We start from the raw sequence: 22,090 nt of genomic DNA on the forward strand, positions 1-22,090 counted from the left end.
ATTAAATTCCCCGGGAGCTGGGATGCGGTCAGAAGGGGATGCACGTCTGTCCCCTGCCAGGCTCTGAAAGGACGCGCGACCCCCAAGCCGGGGGGGGGTCTGCGGAGTGACAGCCCCGTCACGCATCCCTCGGGATTTGCAGTTGTCAGAAATTGGGGTTAACAGTGTCAAAAGGGTGGAGGTTTTTCCTTAAGTCCTCAAATGGCTGCCGGTGCCCGAGGCAGGGAGCCTGCCAGCAGCCGCTGGCTCTTTCCCTCTGAGCAGAGCCCGTCACCGTCCCCTCGGGGACGGTTTTAGGGCCGGGCTGAAAGGAGGCAGAAGCTTCCCCTGGCTTTGCCAGCTCCCGCAGCCAAGATTTGGGTCTGGATTGTCCCCGTTCTGAGACCGCCGACCCCGTTTTCGTGCCCCTGGTGAGGAAATCAGCCAAAATCTGCTGCGCGACCCCTTGCTCGATGCCCGACGGCGTGCAGTGCCTACGTGCGCGGCTGGATTTCAATCTGCTGAGCCTCCCATTCCCGCTGCTGGCTGTTCTGTCCCCGGCTGCTGCCGCGGCATCACCCCCCCCAACACCTCCATCCACCCATAACGGAGCTTTGGCATTATTTTCCACCCAAAAGTAATTTATCGCCCCAAAATCTCACGGGAAAGTGATTCGTCACGCTAATTGTCCCAGCCGGCACAAGCGCCGGCGGCTGGCTGTGCCCTGGGAGGGATTCTACCCCGCAGCCCCTGCAGGGCAGGGAAGGACGGACACCCCCAGCCCGGGTGAGGGGGGTGGGACCCTGGGCCAGGGTGCCCAGAGAAGCTGTGGCTGCCCCATCCCTGGAGGGGTTCAAGGGCAGGTTGGACGGGGCTTGGAGCAACCTGGGCTGGTGGGAGGTGTCCCTGCCCATGGCCCTAGATGGCCTCTAAATGTCCCTTCCAACCCAAACTGTTCCATTAGTCTATGAGTCTATCCCAAAAATTCCCTGCCCAGCAGGTCGTTGCCTCGTCTGCCCTGACCGAGCCTTGCTGCCGGTTTGCAGGCGTTCATTGGGCCTCGGGCATCATTCAGCAGAAATCCAAGTGAAATAGCGGGATTTCTCCTTTTTTTTTGGGACAAAAAGCACACCTGGGGAGGACACACAAGCTGCGGGTGGACTAAATCTGGTGTTGGGAGGAAGAATGCTGAGAAATGGCCTCAAGTAGCACCGGGGGAGGCTTAGAGTAGATATTAGGAAAAATTCCTTCCCCGACAGAGTTGTCCGGCCTTGGACCAGGCTGCCCAGGGCAGTGGTGGAGTCGCCATCCCTGGAGGGATTTCAAAGCCGAGTAGATGTGCTGAGGGACGTGGTTGAGCGGTGACTGGGCAGTGCTGGGTTCACGGTTGGACTCGACGAGCTTAAAGGTCTTTTCCAGCCTCAACGATTCGGTGATTCTATGGAAGCAAACGCCTCGTCTCCTCTTTAACCGTCCCTTTCAGGGAAAGCCTGGCACGCTCTGGGGGATGCTCCTGCCCACCCTCGTCCGTGCTCGGGGCTGCCGGCTCCTCGTGGGTCACTGGTGCATCTCCAGCACGTGATGGTGCATCCCGGGAATGCGCTGGAGCAGCATTTCCAGGGCTCTGGGCTGGGAGACGTTCAGAGCGTCTCGCGCTGGGCTGCTTTACTGGCGCTCCCTCGGCTCCGCCGGGGGAAGGCAGGTTCGTTTAAAATAGAATTCAGACATTGCGGTCTTGTAAAATTAAACAAAAAAAAGAAACAAAACCACAAAAACCCCCTCTGAAATTATGGAGTATTTTTATACATCTCAATTTCCTCATTAGCGGCGACATTATCTCCCCGTCCGCGGAGAGGTGGCTCTTTGTGCGCGTTGCCAAAGCGCTGCCAGTTAATGAATTCCCCGTGGATGCGTAACGTCGTGCTCGGGTGATTTCCCCGATTAGTTCCTGGGAAAGGGCACTGCCTTCCCTGCCGCTGCCTAAGGATGCCGGTAGCCGGGGCAGAGGATACAGCAGAGCCATGAAACGCCCCTTCACACGCTCTCGCTCCACCGCCGAAGCCTGAATTAAGGAGTTATTTCCCCAAAATACGCCTCAGCCGGTAATGTTCCCCTCTTAACGCCGGCGAAACAAAAACTTCCATGGCTGAGAAATGACTTTTCGCGAGCATCTTGATGGGTTTTATGCCGAGGCTTTCCTTGTGGAACGGAAGGGTAATCCCGTTTTTAACGAGGTAATTTATAGTTGCTGATTACGGCCCCGCACGGTCCTGCGCGAGCAACGCTATCTGCTGGTGGCAGGCTCCCGCGGGTCGGGACTTGAGAGCGAGATATCCAAAGGATGCCTGTAATTAGCCCGAGCGTTTAATTTAATAAAACAAATGACTAAAAACATAAGCGTGCCGTATTCTAAAAGCGTTGCATGTAATTACAAATTATCTTAATTCAGCGCCGGCACAGCCAACTTGGTAATCGCCTCATAAATAACTTTCATTAGCTGATTTCAGCAGCCGCGCTCGGCGCTACCTCCACGGGTACCGCTGGCGACGGGGCGGCGGTTTTTTGGGGGGGATTCGGGGAAGGAGGGGGCTCGGGGGAGGCTCGTGGTCAGGTGTCGGGAGCAGGGATGCATGGCGTCGGTCTGCAGGGCTGGTTTGGCTGCGGCACCCGCCAATGATGCCCCGATGGGCTCAGATTTGGGGCGTCGCGAGGGGCTGGATGCTGCCTCCGCTGCTCCGGGGTGTTCAGGGCATCGCTGGGAGCGTGTCCCCAGCCCGTGCTCTACCAGCGCCCTTCCCAGAAATGCCTGTTTCTCTCCCAAGCCCTGCCAGCCGGTGCTCATCCTCTGATATTTTGTGCCGAAGCAGCATCTGCAGCTTCACCTTTTATTTTTGTGCCGGGAGAGAGGTGACGGTGATGATGATCGCATTGACCGCGCCGCGTCCAGTTGTCCTGTGGCTTTTCTGCTGGGGTGGTTTTATTTCCCCGTGGACCGGAGCAGCGGAGGCTTCGCGGTGGCTGCGTGTCACGAACTTTCTGCTGTCCTCATCCCCATCCTCCATGCTGCCCGGCCCCGCTTCGCCCCCATCGTAGCATCATAGAATCGCAGCATCACGCTGGTCCCACACAATCGCTATCTTGGAGCGGGCAGGGAGAGAGCATCGAGGAAGCGAGTGCGAACCGCTCTGGGGTGCCTCGGGGGGAGCGTGTCCCCATGTCGGATGCGTGATGCCAAAAACCTCGAGCTCCATCCCCAGGGACGAGGAAGACGGTCAGGAGGCAGGAGCGGGGATGCCGTGATGCGGCAGCGCCGGCTCGTCCCCGGCAAGATCCGGCTCGTCCCTGCGCGGCGGGAGCGCGGCTCCCGAGAGGGTCCTTGTTCAACGTGTAGCACACGCTGACAAGACAAACAACTTTATTAATTTAAGCCAGCTGCTAATGTGATTGCAAGCCGCCACGCGCAGGAGGGTTGCGGGGGCACAGAGCATCCTCCGCCCGGCGTGGCCGCGGCTGGCGCAGCCGCCCTGGCAGGGAGCAGGCAGGTTCTGCTCCTCTCCCCGAAACCGTGTTCTTGCAGGTGAGGAGCAAAGCCCTGGTGTGGAACCTTCAGGGAATTACGGGCCACAAACAAAAGGTGCTTTTCTACCCCTTTTCGAGGAGTTAGAGGCGCTGAGCACGGCGGCGACCGGAGATACGGGCTCTGCTCTGGCGAAGATGTGGTGTTAGGGGTGGGGTGTTTAGGTGGGGTGTTAGGGGTGGGGTGTTTAGGTGGGGTGTTTAGGTGGGGTGTTAGGGGTGGGGTGTTTAGGTGAGGTGTTAGGGGTGGGGTGTTTAGGTGCGGTGTTAGGGATGGGGTGTTTAGGTGCGGTGTTAGGGGTGGGGTGTTTAGGTGTCGTGTTAGGGTTGGGGTGTTTAGGTGGGGTGTTAGGGGTGGGGTGTTTAGGTGGGGTGTTAGGGATGGGGTGTTAGGGGTGGGGTGTTTAGGTGGGGTGTTAGGGGTGGGGTGTTTGGGTGGGGTGTTAGGGGTGGGGTGTTTAGGTGGGGTGTTAGGGGTGGGGTGTTTGGGTGGGGTGTTAGGGGTGGGGTGTTTAGGTGGGGTGTTTAGGTGGGGTGTTAGGGGTGGGGTGTTTGGGTGGGGTGTTAGGGGTGGGGTGTTTAGGTGGGGTGTTAGGGGTGGGGTGTTTGGGTGGGGTGTTAGGGGTGGGGTGTTTAGGTGGGGTGTTAGGGATGGGGTGTTTAGGTGGGGTGTTGGGGTGTTTAGGTGGGGTGTTAGGGGTGGGGTGTTTAGGTGTGGTGTTAGGGATGGGGTGTTTAGGTGTGGTGTTAGGGGTGGGGTGTAGGGGAGAACTTTGTAGAGTGGGGTTGATGGTTGGACTTGGTGATCCCAAGGGTCTTTTCCAACCTGAATGATTCTATGATTCTATGAAGCAGTTGGAAGTATGGTGGCTTTGGTCTTGGCTGCGCTCGGGTTTGGTTTTTTTGAGCCCAAAAAGGGAGCGGGGATGGTTTCTCGGTGCAGGTGAGAGTTGCTGGTGTTGCGTGAGCTGTTTGCCCCGGGGATGCTGCGGCGCTGGCTGCTGAGCACACAGCGGGACGTGCAGTTCTCGGCTGCGTCCCCCTGGGATGCTGAGAGCCGGAGGGACGAGGCTGGGGACCGCCAGGGACCCGCTGCAGGGCCAGGGCAGCACACGCCGGGTGGAAGGCACTAACTGCAGCCATGGAAATCCCCGCGGAAAAGGCCGTCTCCTGCTTCCTCTGCTGCTCCGCCAGGCGAGAGAAGCCCCAAGGTGACCAGTTACGGCACCGTGCGTGTCCTGTGTGCACCTGGGACGGGTCGTGCCGTGCTGCTGCCGAAATCAACCCCGCGGTGCCACCTGCATCCCGAGTGGCACCTACGGGCCCCGTAAGCCCTGCTTTGGGGGTCACCTCCTCTCGCCACCGCCTTCCCGGTGCTGCCGCTCCTCCGTGCCGTTCCTCGCCGCCACATCGCCGGGACTGGCACCAACAGCCCGGGCACGATGCAGGATGCTCCCCATCACCATGCTCCTCCCGCTCTTCACCGCTGCAACGGGCCGGCCGAGGCAGAGGAGCAGGCAGCGTGTGGCAGCAGGCAGAAGGTTTCAATTAGAGCCTCTAACGTGATTCATGGGCGCCTTCAAGCTTGATGGAGATGGATAGCTGCTGGCCAGGCGGCGGGAGGGAGCCCAGGCACGGTGAGCGCAGCCCCGACGCCCCGGGGAGGAGACGGGAGCGGCGAGCGCCGGCAGCACCATCAATACCGGGGCTGGTATTGATGGGTTTTATGGGAGAGGCAGAGGATGGATACGGGATAAGGCAGGAAAAGACAGGATGGAGGAGCCTTTCCCCCTCCCGGCAGCGTCTCCACAGGCTGGGGTGCTCTCCTGCCCTGGGCTGGTTTCGGGAAGGAGATTGGAAGATGCGGAAAACTTGCTCCGTGCTGTCCGGGGTTGAGCCCGGACCTGTGTCCGGCTGCAGACCCAGCTCCGTGTTGAGGATGATGATGGTGAAAGGCCTTCGCTGCCCCTGTGTGGTGTGAGTGGGGCTGGGCTGGCCGTGCCACCCGAGAGCTGGCTGTGCCACCCGAGAGCTGGCCGTCCCCTGCCTTCCCGGGCTGGCTGCGGGCGTGCTGAGCCGCTCGGCCGCCGGGGAAGAAGAAGCAGAAGAGCATTTCCAGAGCGGGAGGACTCGGCGTGGCTGCGGCGGCGGCGAGTTGCGCTGGGAAGCGAGGAAAGTCGTCATCGGGCTCGGCCCGTCTCAGCCCATCCGGAGTCACCGCCACCGTGCAAAGTCCCCACTCCCGAGGGGACAGCATCGTCCCTGCAGTGCCCGTCGCGGTGCCGGTGCAGTGCCGGGGGGCCGGGGGGGGAGAGGGCTCCTTGCGAGCCCTCTCAATGCGCTTTGATAAAATGCAAATCGTGTAAAAATGGTCGTCTTCCAATTACGAGGCTCCGGCGGGGAGCCTGTTTTGATAATGAAAGCAATTAAAATGGGGGCCTCTCCCTCGTGCTGGAGTACGGATGCTCAACTCAGAAGAAGTTTGTTTTTCTCTCTTTAATTGGACTCCGCTGGCAACGTTGGAGTAATTCCAGGGACTGGGATGCTTGGATACCTGCCTGAGGGCTCCACAGGGTTTGGGGAAACCCCTTCCCCCCCGGGGGTGCCGGGACAGGGGTGATTCAGCTGCGGCGCTCACTCCCGGGGGCGTTGTCCCCTGGCTGCGGCACAGTTTGTGCCGGGAGCACCGCGCCGGCGCTGCCGCCCCCCTGCCTCGCTGCGCTCCCCACCGCCGGCAACTCCCCCACTGCCCTGCCTGACCCCGTGCTGTGGCACCCCCGGGCAACGCTGCTTTGGGCCGAGCTGGCTGGAAAGGACGACTCCGATGGGGGCAAGGCGACCTTGGGATGGGGCAAGCACCCATATCGGATCTGGCCGAGGCTTTTGGAGCTGCCTGCTCTGCCGGCGCAGGCAGGTGATGTGGAAGGAGGTGGGAGCCATGCTGCAGGATAACGGGCTTCCAGGGAAAACTTCTTCCTGACCCCCATTACTTCAGAGCCGTCCCTTTGTGTGGGGATCAGAGAGCTGCTGGGGCGGCCACGGGCGTTAATCCTCTTAGGGCTGTAACGCCGGCCGGCCTCGGTAGAGTCACAGAATCACAGAATTGCCTAGTTTGGAAGAGACCTTTCGGATCATCGAGTCCAACCATCAACCTCACACTGACAAAACCACCACTGACCCACGTCCCTCAGCACCGCGCCTGCCCGGCTTTGAAATCCCTCCAGGGATGGCGACTCCACCACTTTAAGCCAACGGGAGCCTGGGCGGCGTCACAAGCAGCGCGGCCAAGGGAGGTGATGCTGCCCCTCCACTCCACTCCCATGAGACCCCACCTGGAGCGCTGTGTCCAGCTTTGGAGTCCCCAACATAAGGAGGACACGGAGTGGTTGGAGCGGGGCCAGAGGAGGCCCCGGAGATGCTGGGAGGGCTGGAGCCCCTCTGCTGTGGGGACAGGCTGAGAGAGCTGGGGGGGTTCAGCCTGGAGAAGAGAAGGCGCCGGGGAGACCTTCCAGCCCCTTCCAGTCCCTAAAGGGGCTCCAGGAAAGCTGGGGAGGGACTCTGGCTCAGGGAGGGGAGCCACGGGACGAGGGGGAAGGGTTTTCCACTGGAAGAGGGGAGATTGGGATGAGATCTTGGGAAGAAATCCTTTGCTGTGAGGGGGGTGAGCCCCTGGGCCAGGTTGCCCAGAGAAGCTGTGGCTGCCCCATCCCTGGAGGGGTTCAAGGGCAGGTTGGACGGGGCTTGGAGCAACGTGGGCTGGTGGGAGGTGTCCCTGCCCAGGGCAGGGGGTGGCACTAGGTGGCCTTTAAATGTCCCTTCCCACCCAAACCATTCCATGATTCTGTGATCCCCTGGGCAGCCTGTTCTAACCCTTTCAGCGTAAATATTGAAGTAGCTGGAGGAGCCGCCACCGAGATGCTCTGATCTTCCCTCCCCGGGAGGAGCTGGACGAGAGCTGCTCTCCCAGCCTGCCGGGGGGTGCCGGATCTGCCCGTACCCCTCAAACTCATTAGCTCCTCAAACTCATTAGTCCTTGGCCGCTGCCACAAATGACTCCACTCCCGTGCGGCTCCTGCCTGGCAGGTCCCTGTGCCGATCCGGTCCATGCCGCCGAGCGTGGTGACACCGCGGTCATCGCTGTGGCTGAGGATGCACCCAGGTGGGGCTGGGGACCTGTGTGACCCCCCAGGGCTGAGTGGGGGCTGGTGGCGCTGCACGGCACGGTAGGGCTGGCTGCAGCCCTTCCCTCTCTCAGCCACCCCTCGGTCGCTCCGTGGGGTCTCTGGACATCCCCTCTCTCCCCTACTGCCGTTTAAACCCCCTTCCCAGCTCTGTTTATCCCTGGAGCGTTTCAGGGGTGCGCGGTGCCTTCGTACCAGGTGCCCGCTGCGAAGCAGGGGCTGTGCAGGCAGCCGGGGAGCGGGGAACGCTCCCGCAGGAGAGCGCACGGAGCGCGGGAGACGCGGAAAACACACTTCACGCTCCGCAGCCGGGAATCGGCACCTGGGGCCGCCCGAGCAGAGATGCTGCTTATTTCTCCTCTGCGCCGGGAGCCCCTCGTCCTTCTTTCCTCGCCGCAGCACGTGCCTTGCGATCCTCAGGGATGTTCCGTTCCTGTAGCTGTTTCTGCTCCTGGTGTCATCCCTTTCCTCGCAGCAGCGCTTCCCGGCTCCTGGGACGGAGCCCTGCACGAGCCGGTGCCGATTGTGAGAGCGTGGCCCACGTGAGTGCCGATGAACCCGCCGCCTGCCTTGCCAGCTTTGCTGAGCGGGGCGTCCATGCGCTACGGAGGCTTGGAGACGGGAAAAAGCCTGTCCCCGAATGCTCGGCAGCCGCGGGCTCCTCGCCGAGCCCTGTGCCGGGGGGTCCCTGTCCCACCGACGCAGAGCACGCCGCCGTGGTGGCCGTCGCCGCCTCGCTGCCCTCCCCGCTGGATTTCCCACTCGGCACATCCCCTGGCGACCCCGGTGTGACGGGTTCAGCCCAGGATGGAAACCGCAGGCGTGACACTGCTAATGAACCGTTTCCCTCGCCCTCCGCTAACGAACCGTCTCCCCCGTCCCTCCGTTAACGAACTGTCTCCCCATCCCATCCCTCCCTCGCCTTCGCGCTCCCGGTGCCGGGGGGAGCAGGACCTGGCACCGCAGCCCCGGTCCCCCCCACCACCGAGCCCCCCGTTCGCTCTGGGTCGGATCCTTCCCCTGGAGCCCCCGGCTTCTGAATGGGGCAGGTTCCCCCCCAACCCCGGGGTCCCTCGGGGGGTGCTGCGTCCCTGAGGAGCCCCGGGGACGCCGGGCACGCTGCCGGCACCGCTCTCGGTGGCAGCTGGTAATCTCTCCCCCTCGCCTCGCCGGTTTGAAGGGCTTATTCTGGCGTGTCGCTTGGAGTTGATTTGCTATGCTAATTGCTTTACAAATAATAAGCTTCCCTGATTGCGCTGGCGGGGAAGGGGGGAGCTCTCCCCACCTGCGCTCCCGCGGCACTGCCGGGCTGCGGGTCCCCTCGGCTCTTCGGGGGTCGCACCATGAGTGCTGGCCCCCGCAGCATCCTGTGCCGGCATCCTTGGAACCCCCAAATCCTGCGTATGCGGAGCTGGGACCCCTTGGCTCATCCCCGGGGGGGTCCAGGCTGTTCCCCCCAGCTCTGCCAGCACTTTGGCACTGGTGGGGTGTTTTGAAGTGCCGCCGGCACCCCGGGCTGCGTCTTGGCCAGGGTCTCGGAGCGTTTCCAGCATTTGCACCCGCATCCATCGTCGTCCCCATCCCCTGCCCCTGGGAGGGGGGCCAGGGGCTGGCAGCGAGACCCCTGGCCGCAGGGAACGGGGGGCACTCGGTGTTTAACCCCCCCCCCGCCCCGATGGCAGGATGCAATCCTTCACGGCAGATGCGGGCTGCTGCTTTCCTGAAAATAGGCTTTAATTGGCTACTGTACGGCGTAATGATGTTAATTTGACAGGAGAGCTGTAACTCACTCGGCCCGTTAGGTGGTTAATGCCACGCGGGGGTTAGTTAAGGAGGAGGGAGGTTGGGGGGGGGCGCAGCCAGCGCCGGCCCCGGGGTCAGCACCCGCGTTCGAGATGCTCCGTCTTTCATTTTAAACCAAAAAACGGCTTCTTTCCCCGGGGTCTGCCGGCAGCCTGCGAGGAAGCCGCACGTTCCCGTTGATTTTGGGATTGAAATCCCCGTCTCCGCATCCCCCGGGGTGGGGGGGTCGGGGGGAGAAGCATCTTCCCCCTCCCCTCCTCCGGCATCTCGGCGGAGATGAAGCCCCACGTCGACTTTCTCGCTAATGACCCAACTTCCTCGCTGCACACCTTTAATTGAATGAGGCTAACGGGCTTGGGTTTTGATTTTTTCTTAATTATTTTTTGAATGGCTGGTGGATGATGACTCTTCCCCGGCAGCCGGGGGAAGCCGGGGCCGGCGTTTCGGCGTCGGCGGAGCTGTGCCATCCCTCTCCCCCGTCCCGCCTGCCGGGATGTCCGAGGATGTCGCTTCCCTATTAAATGCCGCATCCGGGAAGGCGGCACAGGGGGATGCTGCAGCGGTTCGAGCTCTTGGCTTGAAAAGCAGCTTTAAAAAAAAAAAAAAAAAAGCCATATCCTTCTGGGCGTCTCTAATTGCTGGATGTTTGACGGTCGTAGAATTTAGTTAACATCCTTGCTGTTATATTGATTTTTAATGTTTATTTGCAAAACCTCAAACGTGTGTCCAAATTCTTGAACGGCTTCCCAGAACGATCCGCGGGGCCACTTCCCCCTCCGCTATGAAATATCATTTTTACAGGCCGGCAAAACGGTATTTAATGGTGGCTGACAGGGCCGCGGTTACGGGCGATATGTATTGGCCACTTAAACGTTTCTATTATCCGACTCCTGGCACAGCCCAGCGCCTTTTACTTGCGCTGGGAATTACAGGAGGCTTTGCATTTTTCATCAGCGTCACGACGCGGTGGCCTCGGCGAGGACTCAGCCCCCACCTCTCCGGGGGTCCCGGCATGGCACGGCATGGCACGGGGAGGGGCGGCTGCGCCAGCGGTGGGGTCCCCTTTTTGGTGGGTGGTGGTCCCACGTGGCTGCCGACCCATGAGATGCTCCGAGGTTGCTGCTGGGTTTTTTTTAAGGCAAACGTTTGCTGTTGTGCCACGCCGAGGAGAGCGGCCGCCGCCGCCACCGCGCGCGGAAGAGGCTTTGAGCGCTCAAAGGCTGCTCCCAGGGCAGGCGTGTCCCCCCCTCGCCTTAGTGCAGCTGCGGGGGCTCGCACCGGCCGGGAGAATCCTGCCTGCGCCGGGCAGAGGAGCCCCTCCAGAGCACCAGGGCCGTGCCAGCGCCGTGCCAGGACCCACGGCTGCACCGCACCAATGCTGTGCCAGGACCCACGGCTGCACCGCGCCAGCCCCGTGCCAGGGCCCATGCCTGCATTGTGCCAGTACCATGCCGGGGCCCACAGCTGCACCAGCGCCATGCCGGCACCCACAGCTGCACCGTGCCAGCACTGTGCTGGGAGCTACGGCTGCAGCACACCAGTGTGTGCTGGGACCCACGCCAGCACCGTGCCAGGACCCATGGCCATGTGGCCCCAGCCCTGTGCCGGGACCCACAGCTGCACCACAGCAGCCCCATGCCGGGACCCATGGCCACACTGCACCAATGCTGTGCCAGGACCCATGGCTGCACCATGCCAGTGCCATGCGGGGACCCATGGTTGCATCACACTGGTGCTGTGCCAGGACTCATGGCTGCACCACGCCAGCACCGTGCTGGTACCCACGGCTGCACCGTGCCAGAATCCACGGCTGCACTGCCCCAGTGCTGTGCCAGGATCCCAGGCGGCACCATGCCAGACCCGTGCCAGAATCCATGGCTTCACCGTTCCAGCCCCATGCAGGGACCCAAAGCTGCACCGTGCCAGCCCCGTGCCGGGTGGGATGGCGGGTACATCCCGTGGGAGCTGTGAAAGCAAAGCCTGGGCATCTTTGTGAGCAGCTCCTGCTCCCTGCTCATGCACAGGCTGCCCGGCCGCTCTCTGGTCGCTGCTCCGCCGATGTGGTCGCCGCTGGCACCCGGGTCCCCGGCACTGCACTGTGGGCCGGGTGATGCTGGGGCCACCCAGGGCTTTGCTGCTCGCTCCCGCCATCCCCTTTCCCGTGCTCCAGCGCGGGGCGGGATGGGATTAGGGATTTAACAGCCTGTGCCAGATAGACACTTAAACAAGCAATAAATTTGGAGTTTGTTAGTGAGGATTAATTACTGTTTGCACAGGGCTTTGGCTGTGTAGAGCAGCAGACAGGAGCACAGGCGGCGTTATTTATCTTGAAGCTTCGCCGTGACCTTGTCGAGGTTGGGAGAGACTCGTCACCCGCGTCCCGTCAGGTCCCACCGCGGCTGGGCTGCGAAGGCGAGCCTTTGAGCGCAAGCGCTTATTCTGGGGGCTCTCCGGGGCTTTGGGGGGGCTCTCCCAGCAGGGAGCAGGGGCTGGCAGTCGGGAAAGGCATGCTGGCGTTGTGCTCCCCATCGCTTCGAATGTGGTTGGGAAGGGTGGCACGGTTGGTGGCAGCTTCCACGTGCTCCTCTCTGCCAGTGTACAGCTGGTAGCTGTGACGGCACGCTGGCCCTCGTCGCCACCGGGCCAGTTGAGGCCCTGCCAGCCCCGGGGGCTGGAGCGGAGCGAGGCAGGGAGCATCCGCGCGTCGGAGGGCTGAGCCCGCCCCGTGTCTCAGCCCTTTGGCTGAATTCTCCGTCTCTGCGCGCGGTGATTTTCCAGCGAGGTGACGGCCGTGACGGTCCGGCACCGCTTCGCAGCACTGGGCTGTGAAACGAGGAGTTGGGCAGCCCTGCTCCGCCGGCTCCGCGCGGCCGGGGGGGGCCCTGCCACAAGGCAACAGGGACAGGTCCGTGGGTGCTGCTGTGGAGATCTCGGGGGACACCCATGGGGGGACGCCCCCGGTCCGTGGGGGGATGCCCCAGGGGAGATGCCCATGGTCCAGGGGAAGATGCCCCATGGGAGGATGCCAATGGTCCGGGGGGGATGCCCTGCGGGGGATGTCCGTGGTCCAGGGGAAGATGCCCCATGGGACCCATGGGGGGATGCAGCAGGGGGGATGCCCCCGGTCCATAGGGGGATGCCCCATGGGGGCATGCTCCAGAGGATATGACCCCAGTCCATGGGGGATGCCATGGGGAGGATGACCCTAGTCCAGGGGGAGATGCCCCATGGGAGGACACCCCTGGACCATGGCGGGATGCTGCAGGGGGGATGCCCCCGGTCCTTAGGGGGATGCCATGGGGAGGATGCCCCTGGTCCAGGGGGGGTTGCTCCATGGGGCGATGCCCTGGGGGGGATGCCCCTGGTCCAGGGGGAGATGCCCCATGGGAGGATGCCCCTGGTCCATGAAGGGACTGACCCAGGGGGATGCCCTTGGTCCATGGGGGGCTGCCCCAGGGGGGATGCCCCAGGAGGAGCAGGCAGCCTTTCCCCCTCCTCCCCCCCAGCTCCACTCAGACCCCCCTCCTGGCGCCGCAGGATTTATCACGCGGCTCGACTCCAGCTCTGGCGCGGGGCCGGGAATTTTTCTGGCACCAGCTGAATAATGGAGACGCCTCCGTCCCCACGCACCTCACCGGGGAGGGGAGCAGCGTGAATAATGCATCGTCCTGCAGCGTGCCGAGGCGCAGCCGGGGAGCCAGCCCCAGCCTTTCTTACGGCAGCACCGTCCCAGAGCCCCTGTGCCGGGGCTTCCCTCCAGCCACCCGCCAGCCGTGCTGTCCCCGTGCGCTTTATTTTATATGGGGCGAGGAGAAAGCTCTCTCCCTGGTGGAAAACGGGCTTCGGGGCCGCCTAGCTGGCACTGCATCCCGCGCTGCCCGCCACAGCTCCACGCCAGCCTCGTCAAACCTCGTCATGAGGTGCCAGGAAGCTTTTCTGTGCCACGAGTGATATCGGGCTGACCCCCGGCGAGTATAAAAGCTCCTTTCCAGATGAAATCCCATCTCCACTGATCCCGCACCCTGCCAGGCTCGGGACCTGCCCTCGTCCTGCCGGCAAAGGGGTTTTCAGCCATTGCATGAGCAGGAACCTCCTCCAAGGATGGGTTTGGCGCTGGGTGCAGCACCCGGTCATTGCTGTGGGTGGGGATGTCCCCACAGAATCTGGCCTGTTCCCATCACCAGTGCTGGCAGGGGCTGCGGTGATGTGGGTGGAGGAGGGAGCGGCTCCAAGGAGCAGCCTGGGAATGGCGTTGGGGACAATAAACTCTATCAAAGCCTCATTCATTATGGAAGAACGTGGATCGCGAGTGCCGGCGTGCCTTTGTCCACTTGCTCCCTCTCCCATCTGATTCCTCTCCTTCATTTCCTGCTGCTTTTGCCTTATCTCCCTCTTTTCAGTGTGTTCCTCCCTGGCTCAGCAGGGTGTGCAGGGGGCTGTGCCTCACGACACTGTGACGGCGAGCTGAGTGATGTGCCAAGGGCTGTCCTCCATCGGTGTGAGCTAGGGAGCTCCCAGGATTGGGCTGGGTTGGGTTGAGTTGACTTGAGTTGAGTTGGGTTGGGTTGGGTTGAGTTGACTTGAGTTGAGTTGGGTTGGGTTGGGTTGGGTTGGGTTGGATGGGGTTGGATTGAGTTGAGTTGGGTTGGGTTGAGTTGGGTTGGGTTGGGTGGGGTTGGGTTGAGTTGAGTTGGGTTGAGTTGGGTTGGGTTGGGTTGGGTTGGGTTGAGTTGGGTTGAGTTGGGTTGGGTTGAGTTGAGTTGAGTTGAGTTGGGTTGGGTTGGGTTGAGTTGAGTTGAGTTGGGTTGAGTTGGGTTGGGTTGGGCTGGGTTGGCTTCTCCTCCCTCCTTCTTCCCTTCGCACCATAACCGTAACGGTGCCAGTGCAGCCGACCACAAAGTGTGTCCCCAGTCCAGCGCAGCAGGATCTGCCAGGGAAAGCCGCGTCGCTCCCTCCAGGGATGGTGCCAAGGAGCGGCAGCCCCTTGGCACAGCTTTCAAAGCCGGGTCTGGGGTACCATCACACCGTGTGCTGTGCCCAGGGGTGGTGGTTGCAGAGTTCAGGGGAGGGACACAAACCCCTTTGAGGGTGGTGGCTCCGAAAACACCGTCTCTGGCCTGGGAATTGTTCAGTCCCCAAAACCTCGTCGCGGGGAGGGTGACCGGGGACGCTGCTGCGCGCCTGCCCCGTGCTCTTGGTCACTCTTGGGGAGGGTGACCAGGCAGGAGGGACCCCCCAGGGAAAGCCAGGGGTTGGGGACAGTGTTCCTGGCCCCCTCCCCGGCACTCCGGGGAGGGACATTGACAGCCTTGGTGGCAGCTCAGTCCCCACCCCGGCTCTTCTGTGGCTCGAATGGAGCCCTGCTGTGCCGTCGGGTGATGCTCTGCCGTGCTGTGCCACGGAGCCTGTCGGGATGCTGTGGGGGGCCGGGGGTGGCCCACGGAGGGCGAGCAGCACCCCGTGCCCTGTGTGGCTTATCTTGTACATCCGATATGTTGTTTATGTAGCTCACCAGGCTCACTGCTCCACGAGACCTGCCGCGGAGCTCGTGCGGGTGCAGCGCGATGCGGTTCGAGCCCTTCCCAGGCCCCTTCCTGCCCCCGCGTCCTTCCCAGATCCCCGCTGCCATTCCCGCTGGAAAACTCCCCTTTTTGCTCACCCTTTGAAGGGATTTTATTGCCCGCGAGAGGCCCCGAGCAGCCGATGGGCAGCGAGCGGCCAGATGCCCTCCGGTTCCCTTTCCTGGGCGTTTCATCCCGCAAATGCTGTTAATCGCTGGCCGATAACGAGCCTGTCTAACGAACAAGTAGCGCAGGAGGCTGCGTGAGCGGCAGCCGTGTACCCAGCTCGCGTAGCTCGCCTCATTCCAGAGCTTTTTGGGCTCGGTGTTCCCCTCCCGGGGGGTTGGGAGGGTGGGCGCGGGGAGGGGGTGCTGTGCCCGGCGTTTTGGGGATCCGAGACCTTTGGTGCTCCCCTCCGGCAGCAGCGATCCCCGGGCAGCGCCCGCGGGGCTGCGGGCTCCGCTGCTGGGCTGCCTGGCTCCTTGAGGGGGGACCCTGGCCACCCCCCCACCCCCCTAAAATTCCATCCCTTCCCCTTACGGAGCTGCCGCTGAAGCTCGGAGGGGATGCTCAGCCTGGCACCGCGAGGTGACCGATGGCACGGGTGGGAGGATGCTCGTGTCACCCCGGGGCTGCGGCGATGCTTGGGGAGCCCACCGCGGGGTGCAGGAGCCAGAGGGCACCCATGGAAGCGGGCCGGGGGGGGCTCTGGGTGCAGGTTTGGGGTGTCTCCTCCCGGGGAGCGGTGGTTTCGGGGGGTCCCCTGACCTGTGCCCCGTTCTCTGCCCGCGCTGCAGGACAAGAACAGGAAGCTGAGGCCCCTCTACGACATTCCCTACATGTTCGAGGCCCGGGAGTTCCTGCGCAAGAAGCTCATCGGGAAGAAGGTACGGAGGGGACGGGGGCGGGTGACGAGGGGCTGGGTGCTAATGAGGGGCCGGGTGCTAACGAGGGGCCAGGAGCTGGCGCTGCCGGTGGTGCCACATCGGTCCTTAGGGATGAGCCGGAGGAATTGGGGGTGGGGGTGGGGGGGTGCACCCAAATCTGGAGCATCCTTTGAGCTGGCCGCCCCCCCCCTCCCCGACTGCTGCACCCATTTCCCAGCAGCGCTCTGTACCTGCCTCGCCTCATATTTCCCTTTGTTTCCCCGGCATATTTTTCTAGGCTGGTTTAAAGCAATTCAGGGGAATGAAGAATATAATGTGCACTTAACTACCGAAGCACATGCTCAGGATGCAATTTTCAAACGCTCGTAAAATGGTCAAATAAAATCAATTTCCTTCATAGCGAGGCTGACTCGCTGCTGCTCATTGAGGACTATTTCCATGCCTAATTGCATCTTTCCATTCCGGAGCCCTGTTTATATATTAAAAAAAAAAAAAACCACGACAAAAAAACACACACACAAAAAAAAACCCAACAAAAAAAACCAAAAAAAAAAGAGGAAAAAAAAATTGCAGCTTGCGAGACTTTTCTAATGGGAAGTCTGTCACTTGTCGTAGTCAAAAGCGGCTGCGGGGACGTTGCTGGGAATTGTGAAGGGAGCTCCGGTCTCTGAAATGGAAACCCAGTCCTTACTGGGAGGGGCCTGGCCCCGTGCTGGGCTGCTGTGTCCGAGCGCTGCCGGCCACCCCGGGGGTCACCGGTGCCAGTTTTCCTCCAGCCGCCGTCGCTCTGCGGTGCGGCAGGGTGGGCTTGGCTCTCTCCCACCCCACCATGCTTGGCTGTTGCTCAAAACCGCCTTTTTTTCTCCCCAAACCTGCTTGCGTTCACGTTGGCGGGTAGGAGCCGAGGGCAACGCCTGTCCGAAGCCACCGGCTCCGGTCACCGAGTCCCCACCGCGGCTGGGGACGGGGCCAGCCCCGCCAGAGCCCCCGGGTGCTGCCTGCACCCGTCCTGCGCCCCCCCGTCCCCAGCCCCGAGGTGCTGGGGGGACCCGTCCCCGTGTCACCAACCGTCCCCGAGGCCGGTGGCTGCTCTCTGCGTCCCCTGTGTCCCCATCACCGCATCCGGGTGGCATGGGTCACCATGCCGGGGAGGAGGATGAGGGTCCTGCCTTCCTCCTGGGCCTCCCAGCACCGTGCTGTGGTGTGGGGCGTCCATGAGCCCATCGGAGGGACGGGCGGGAGCCGCGGGATGGCAGTCGGCAGCAGGAGGAGGGGAGCGGGGACAGGAGCCGGCTGCCACCCTCCCCGAGCCCAAAGTGGCCACTCAGGAGCCGGTGACCCCCAGAAACAGGAGCCAAAAGCCATCAGGCTGCGAGTGCCGCCCGCCTCCGTCTTTAAAGCTCGCCGTAACCTTGCGGCGCGCGCCGGGCTCCTGCCTTCGCCGTTTCGGTAGCCTTGGGAGCCGGGCGCCCGCTTGCCTTTGATGTTGCCTCGTTTGCTTTATAAATATTTCCTTTGTCAGCTCCACGTTTTTCACTTCAGATTAATTTGATTGAGGAAAGCGATGAAAAAATCCTTTCCGTTAATGATCAAAACAGTCCCTGGAGGTTTGGCGGCGCGTCCTGATTTGAAATGACAGCCTTGCACGGGGTGGCTCGCCCTTGCCTTCTCGCGGCTCGCTGTCAGCATCAATCTTTGCGGCAAAATCCCTCTTTTCCCACCCCTTTTTTTAATATACTTTTAAAGCCCACCCCGGCGGGGAGCTAGCGACTTCGGAGAGCTGTCTGCTCGCGGGGAGATCAAACGGGGTGGGCTGGCACCGACGCGCAGCGCTGCCGGCGGCACCGGCACGGCTCCGGCTCCGGCTGTGTTTGCAGCGGTGCCTTGGGGAGCCCTGCCTGCCCCGGGGAGCCCTGCCCATTTTGGGGACCTCTGCCTGTTTTAGGGACCCCCGCTTGCCCTGGGGACCCCTGCCTGTTTTAGGGACCCTGGCCCGTTTTGGGGACCTCTGCTCGTTCTGGGGACCCCTGCCTGCCCCTGGGTGCCCTACCTGTTTTGGGGGTCCCTGCCTGTCTTGGGGTGCCCGTGTCCATTTTGGGGACCCCTGCCTGCCTCAGGGAGCCCTGCCTGACCTGGGGGGCCCTGCCTATTTTGGGGTGCCCTGCCTGTTTTGGGAACCCCTGCCTGTCCTGGGAACCCCTGCCTGCTGCAGGGGTCCCTGCCTGTTTTGGGGAGCCCTGCCTGTTTTGGGGAGCCCTGGCTGTCCTTGGGACCCATGCCCACCCCGGGGTTGCCCTGCCTGCGCCGGGGACCCCTGCCCATTCTGGGGATCCCTGCCTGCCCCAGGGACCCCTGCCTGCCCCGGGGTGCTGTGCCCATTCTGGGCACCCATGCCCATTTTAGGGACCCCCGCCTGCCCTGGGGACCCCTGCTTGTTTTGGGGACCCGGAGTGCCCTGTCTGTTTTGGGGACCCCCTGCCTGTTTTGGGGAGCTCTGTCTGGCCCAGGGACCCCTGCTAGTTTTGGGTGCCCTGACCGCCCCGGGGTGCCTTGCCTGCCCCAGGGACCCCTGCCCGCCCTGGGGACCCCAGCATGTTCCGGGGGTCCCCTGCTCATTTTGGGGAGCCCTGCCTGTTTTGGGAGCCCTGCCTGACCCGGGGACCCCTGCCTATTTTGGGGAGCCCTGCCACCCTCCGGAGGGTGTCCCTTCCTGCAGAGCCCCGGGGCCGACGGATCTCCTGGATCCTTGGGAGATCTGGATCTCCAGGACCCTTGGGCAGGCAGAGCGGCGCCCACCGCTCCGGCCTCACCCTTGGCGTCCCCGTGGGCACCGGTGGTCCCTTGAGCTGCTGCCCCACCGCCCAAGCACCTTCTGGTCCCTTCTCCTCCCCTCTCCCGCGTGCGGAGATGGGTGATGGGTGCTGCCGTGTCCCCGAGGAGCCTGGATTTGGGGACCCAGTGCCCACCCCAGCCTGTCCCCTGGGTTTGGGGCTCCCCTGCCCGGCTCGGAGCCACCTCCTGCCTTTCCTCTGCCTGGGAAGAGCTGGCATGGCCGGACGGCGTGACAAGCCCCGGGAGGGATCGCCGCTGGCAGCCGCTGCGGCGGAGCGCGATCATCCCCTTCAAGATTGATGAATTGAATATTAGGAATAATTAGGCCAGGGTGAGTTTCTGGTTTCGCTGCCGGTGCTTCATCAGCTGCTTCCTCGGCCGCAAGCATCGCGTGTCTGCGCGGCTCGGCCCTGCCGTGTCCCCTGCCTGCTCCCGGCGCTGCCTGCCTGGCACGGGGCTTGTCCCGGCGCCGCGGGGACCCTCCTCGTGGGTGATGTCCCGGTGTCGTGGGGACTCTCCTCATGGGTGATGTCCTTCCACTCTGGGGACCCTCCTTGTGGGTGATGTCCTTGCGCAGTGGTGATGTCCTTGCCTTGTGGGTGGTGTCCCTGCACCATGGGGACCCTCCTCATGGGTGATGTCCTTCCACCCTGGGGACCCTCCTCATGGGTGATGTCCCTGCACAGCGGTGACCTTGCCTCGTGGATGCTGTCCCTGCATCATGGGGACCCTCCTCGTGGGTGATGTCCCTGCACAGTGGTGATGTCCTTGCCGCATGGGTGATGTCCCTGCACCCTGGGGACCCTCCTTGTGGGTGATGTCCCTATGCCCTGGGGACTGTCCTCATGGGTGAGGGACTTGCACAACGATGATGTCCTTGCCTCGTGGGTAATGTCCTTCCACCCTGGGGACCCTCCTTGTGAGGGAAGTCTTTGCACAGCGGTGACCTTGCCTCATGGGTGCTCTCCCTGCATGGTGGGCATCCTCCTCAGGGCTGCTGTCCCTGCACCCTGGGGACCCTCCTGCTGGGTGTTGTCCTTGCACCGCGGTGACCTTGCCTCCTGGGTGCACGGTGGCAGCTCTGGAGGGCTGGTGTGACACTAGAGGGAGCTGCACTTTAGGAATTGCGGAGCTGGATGTACCCCCCCACATCCCACCCCGTCCCACCCCACCCCATCCCACCCCATCCCAAGGGAAGCGGGACCTGCTGCCGGCAGCCCGGCCACCCTCCGCCAGGGTGACCGCTCACACCCCCATAGCTGTCCCCTGCCCGCCATGGGGTAGCGCGGTCCCTTTGCCATCCCGGAGCAGGTTTGCTTTGGTCCCCGGACATGACACGGGGTTGGAACAAGCCACCCCTCTCGGGCAGGGACCTGCAAGGCTTTGCACACGCGTGTGCAAGACGCTGAGTGTGAGCTGGGAGCTGCTGGTGCACGGGCTCCGGGGGTGTCAGCAGCCCCAGCTGCCCTGGGCCGGGTGGCCGGGGCTCGGCCATCAACGGGAGGAGGGCAGCCCCTGCCCAGCCCCGGCTGCTCCGGTCCCGGCATGGGGTGGGATGCGTTTTGCCAGCAAGGACAAAAGTCCTTGGGCTGCAGAGAGATGTGTCCTCAGCTGCCCTTCTCTCCTCGTCCTGGTGCCTCCCGGTGCCTGTGCTCCGGCGGTGCCGCAGGCAGCGTGCCATCCGGTGACGGCGGGGTGCCATCCAGTGCGGGCAGCGTGCCATCCAGTGTGGGCAGGGTGCCGTCCGGTGTGGGCAATGTGCCCTCCGGTGCCGGCAGGGTGCCATCTGGTGCAGACAGGTGCCATTCAGTGCGGACAGGGTGCCCTCCGGTGCAGGCAACGTGCCGTCCGGTGCGGGCAGGGTGCTGTGAAGGCAGCAGGGCCCGCGTTTGGGGTCAGACACCTCAAAAGCACCATCCTGGCACGATGGGATCCCACGATCCCCTCTCCGGTTTGGTGGTCGTCGCCGCCCCTCCCAGCTCCAGCCAATTAACGAAATGAATTGGGAACGAATAGATCTTGCTGCCGTGTTTTGCTGTCCGGGTGTGCCACACTCCTGGCTGCGCGGCGTCTCCGGCGGGACGTCCCTCCCATTGCCGTGCCTGGCCGGGGACCCCTCACCGTGGCACCGTGCCCGACCCCGGCTCTGGGTGGGCAGCGCGAGCTGGGGGCAGTGGGATGGGCTTTGCCGCCGCTGATTTTGGGGGTGTTTGCGGGCATTTGAGGGGAGCAGGGGCTTGGGGACCTGGGGACGGCTGCGGTGCCGGATGGCATGTCCCACCTCCTGTCCATCCATCCTGCCGTCCCTAAGGACTTTCCAGCTCCAGCCACTTACTTCCATGAACCCCGGTTCATGGTTGGCAGAGCCTGAAACCCAGCCTGGCCCCATTTCTCCCATTTTCCACCTCCTTTTCTGCCTCCTTCCCTGGCTGCTCACCCCGTTCCCGGCTCTCCAGCCCCGCGGCAGGAACGCTGCATCCCCATAACATGCTGCGGCACAGAGCTGCCCGCCGGAGCATGGCTTCCCCCCGGCCCCCGCGGGAGAAATAAACGGCTGCGATCCTTTCCAGAAATAATTCCCTCTGTCCTCCTTCTGGAGAAAGCACCGAGGGGAGAAGAGGGAGAAATAACCCCGCGGCAGCCCCTTCGCTTTCGGCTCGTGTGGCGCTTCTCATGTTGGGAGAGGAGCCGGGCTGCGGGAACCGCATCGGAATTCCCAGGGCGCCGGAGAGAGATGGAATATAATCTATTTTCCCTCTCGCCCTTCCATCAAAGCAGCGTCAAGTTTCTAAAGCTGCGATTTTTACGGTGCGTTGCTTCTCCCTTTAACAGGCCTGATTTGGTTTTCCTTTGACTCTTTTGCCGGTTTTCGCCGTGCCGGTGCCGGCTCCCTGTGCCGCCGCAGCATGTGCCCGCTGCCAGAGCCACCGCGGCTCCCGCGAGGGACCTGCGCTGTCCCGGCAGCCGTGGAATGACCCGGCGCGGTGGAATTTGCCCAGTGGCATGGGATGAGCCGGCTGCCGTGGCCGCCGGCGTTGGGCTGCTGTGCCCCGGTATGGATTTGTCTCCGGCGGTGGAATAAATCTCTGGTCGGGGCAGGGACGGTTCCCCCCGCACAGCCGCTGCCCATCGATTTCGGCGCTGGGCATGCACCGCCGTTAAGCAGGTTTTTTTAATTATGCCATCGTGCAGGCAATTGAATTGAGTCTAAATGGGCGCTCTTGGCCCTTTCCTCTAATTAGCTGGGGAGGATTAATCACTCGCATGGAGG

General features: G+C 62.9%; 2 protein-coding genes across 2 annotated transcripts in view; one reads left to right on the forward strand and one right to left on the reverse strand.

The window, feature by feature from the left end:
* LOC141738011 (filamin-C-like) overlaps positions 1-22,090 on the reverse strand; it is a 236,211-nt gene that overhangs the window by 75,164 nt on the left and 138,957 nt on the right. The gene's annotated exons all lie outside the window — the stretch shown is intronic.
* SND1 (staphylococcal nuclease and tudor domain containing 1) overlaps positions 1-22,090 on the forward strand; it is a 145,615-nt gene that overhangs the window by 34,196 nt on the left and 89,329 nt on the right. Inside the window, exon 11 of the mRNA XM_074573113.1 lies at positions 15,898-15,987. Within this exon, the coding sequence (XP_074429214.1) occupies positions 15,898-15,987 (90 nt within the window). The remainder of the gene's footprint in view (positions 1-15,897; positions 15,988-22,090) is intronic.

Source organism: Larus michahellis, chromosome 1 (genome assembly GCF_964199755.1).
Source record: "Larus michahellis chromosome 1, bLarMic1.1, whole genome shotgun sequence".
NCBI classification, from domain to species: domain Eukaryota; kingdom Metazoa; phylum Chordata; class Aves; order Charadriiformes; family Laridae; genus Larus; species Larus michahellis.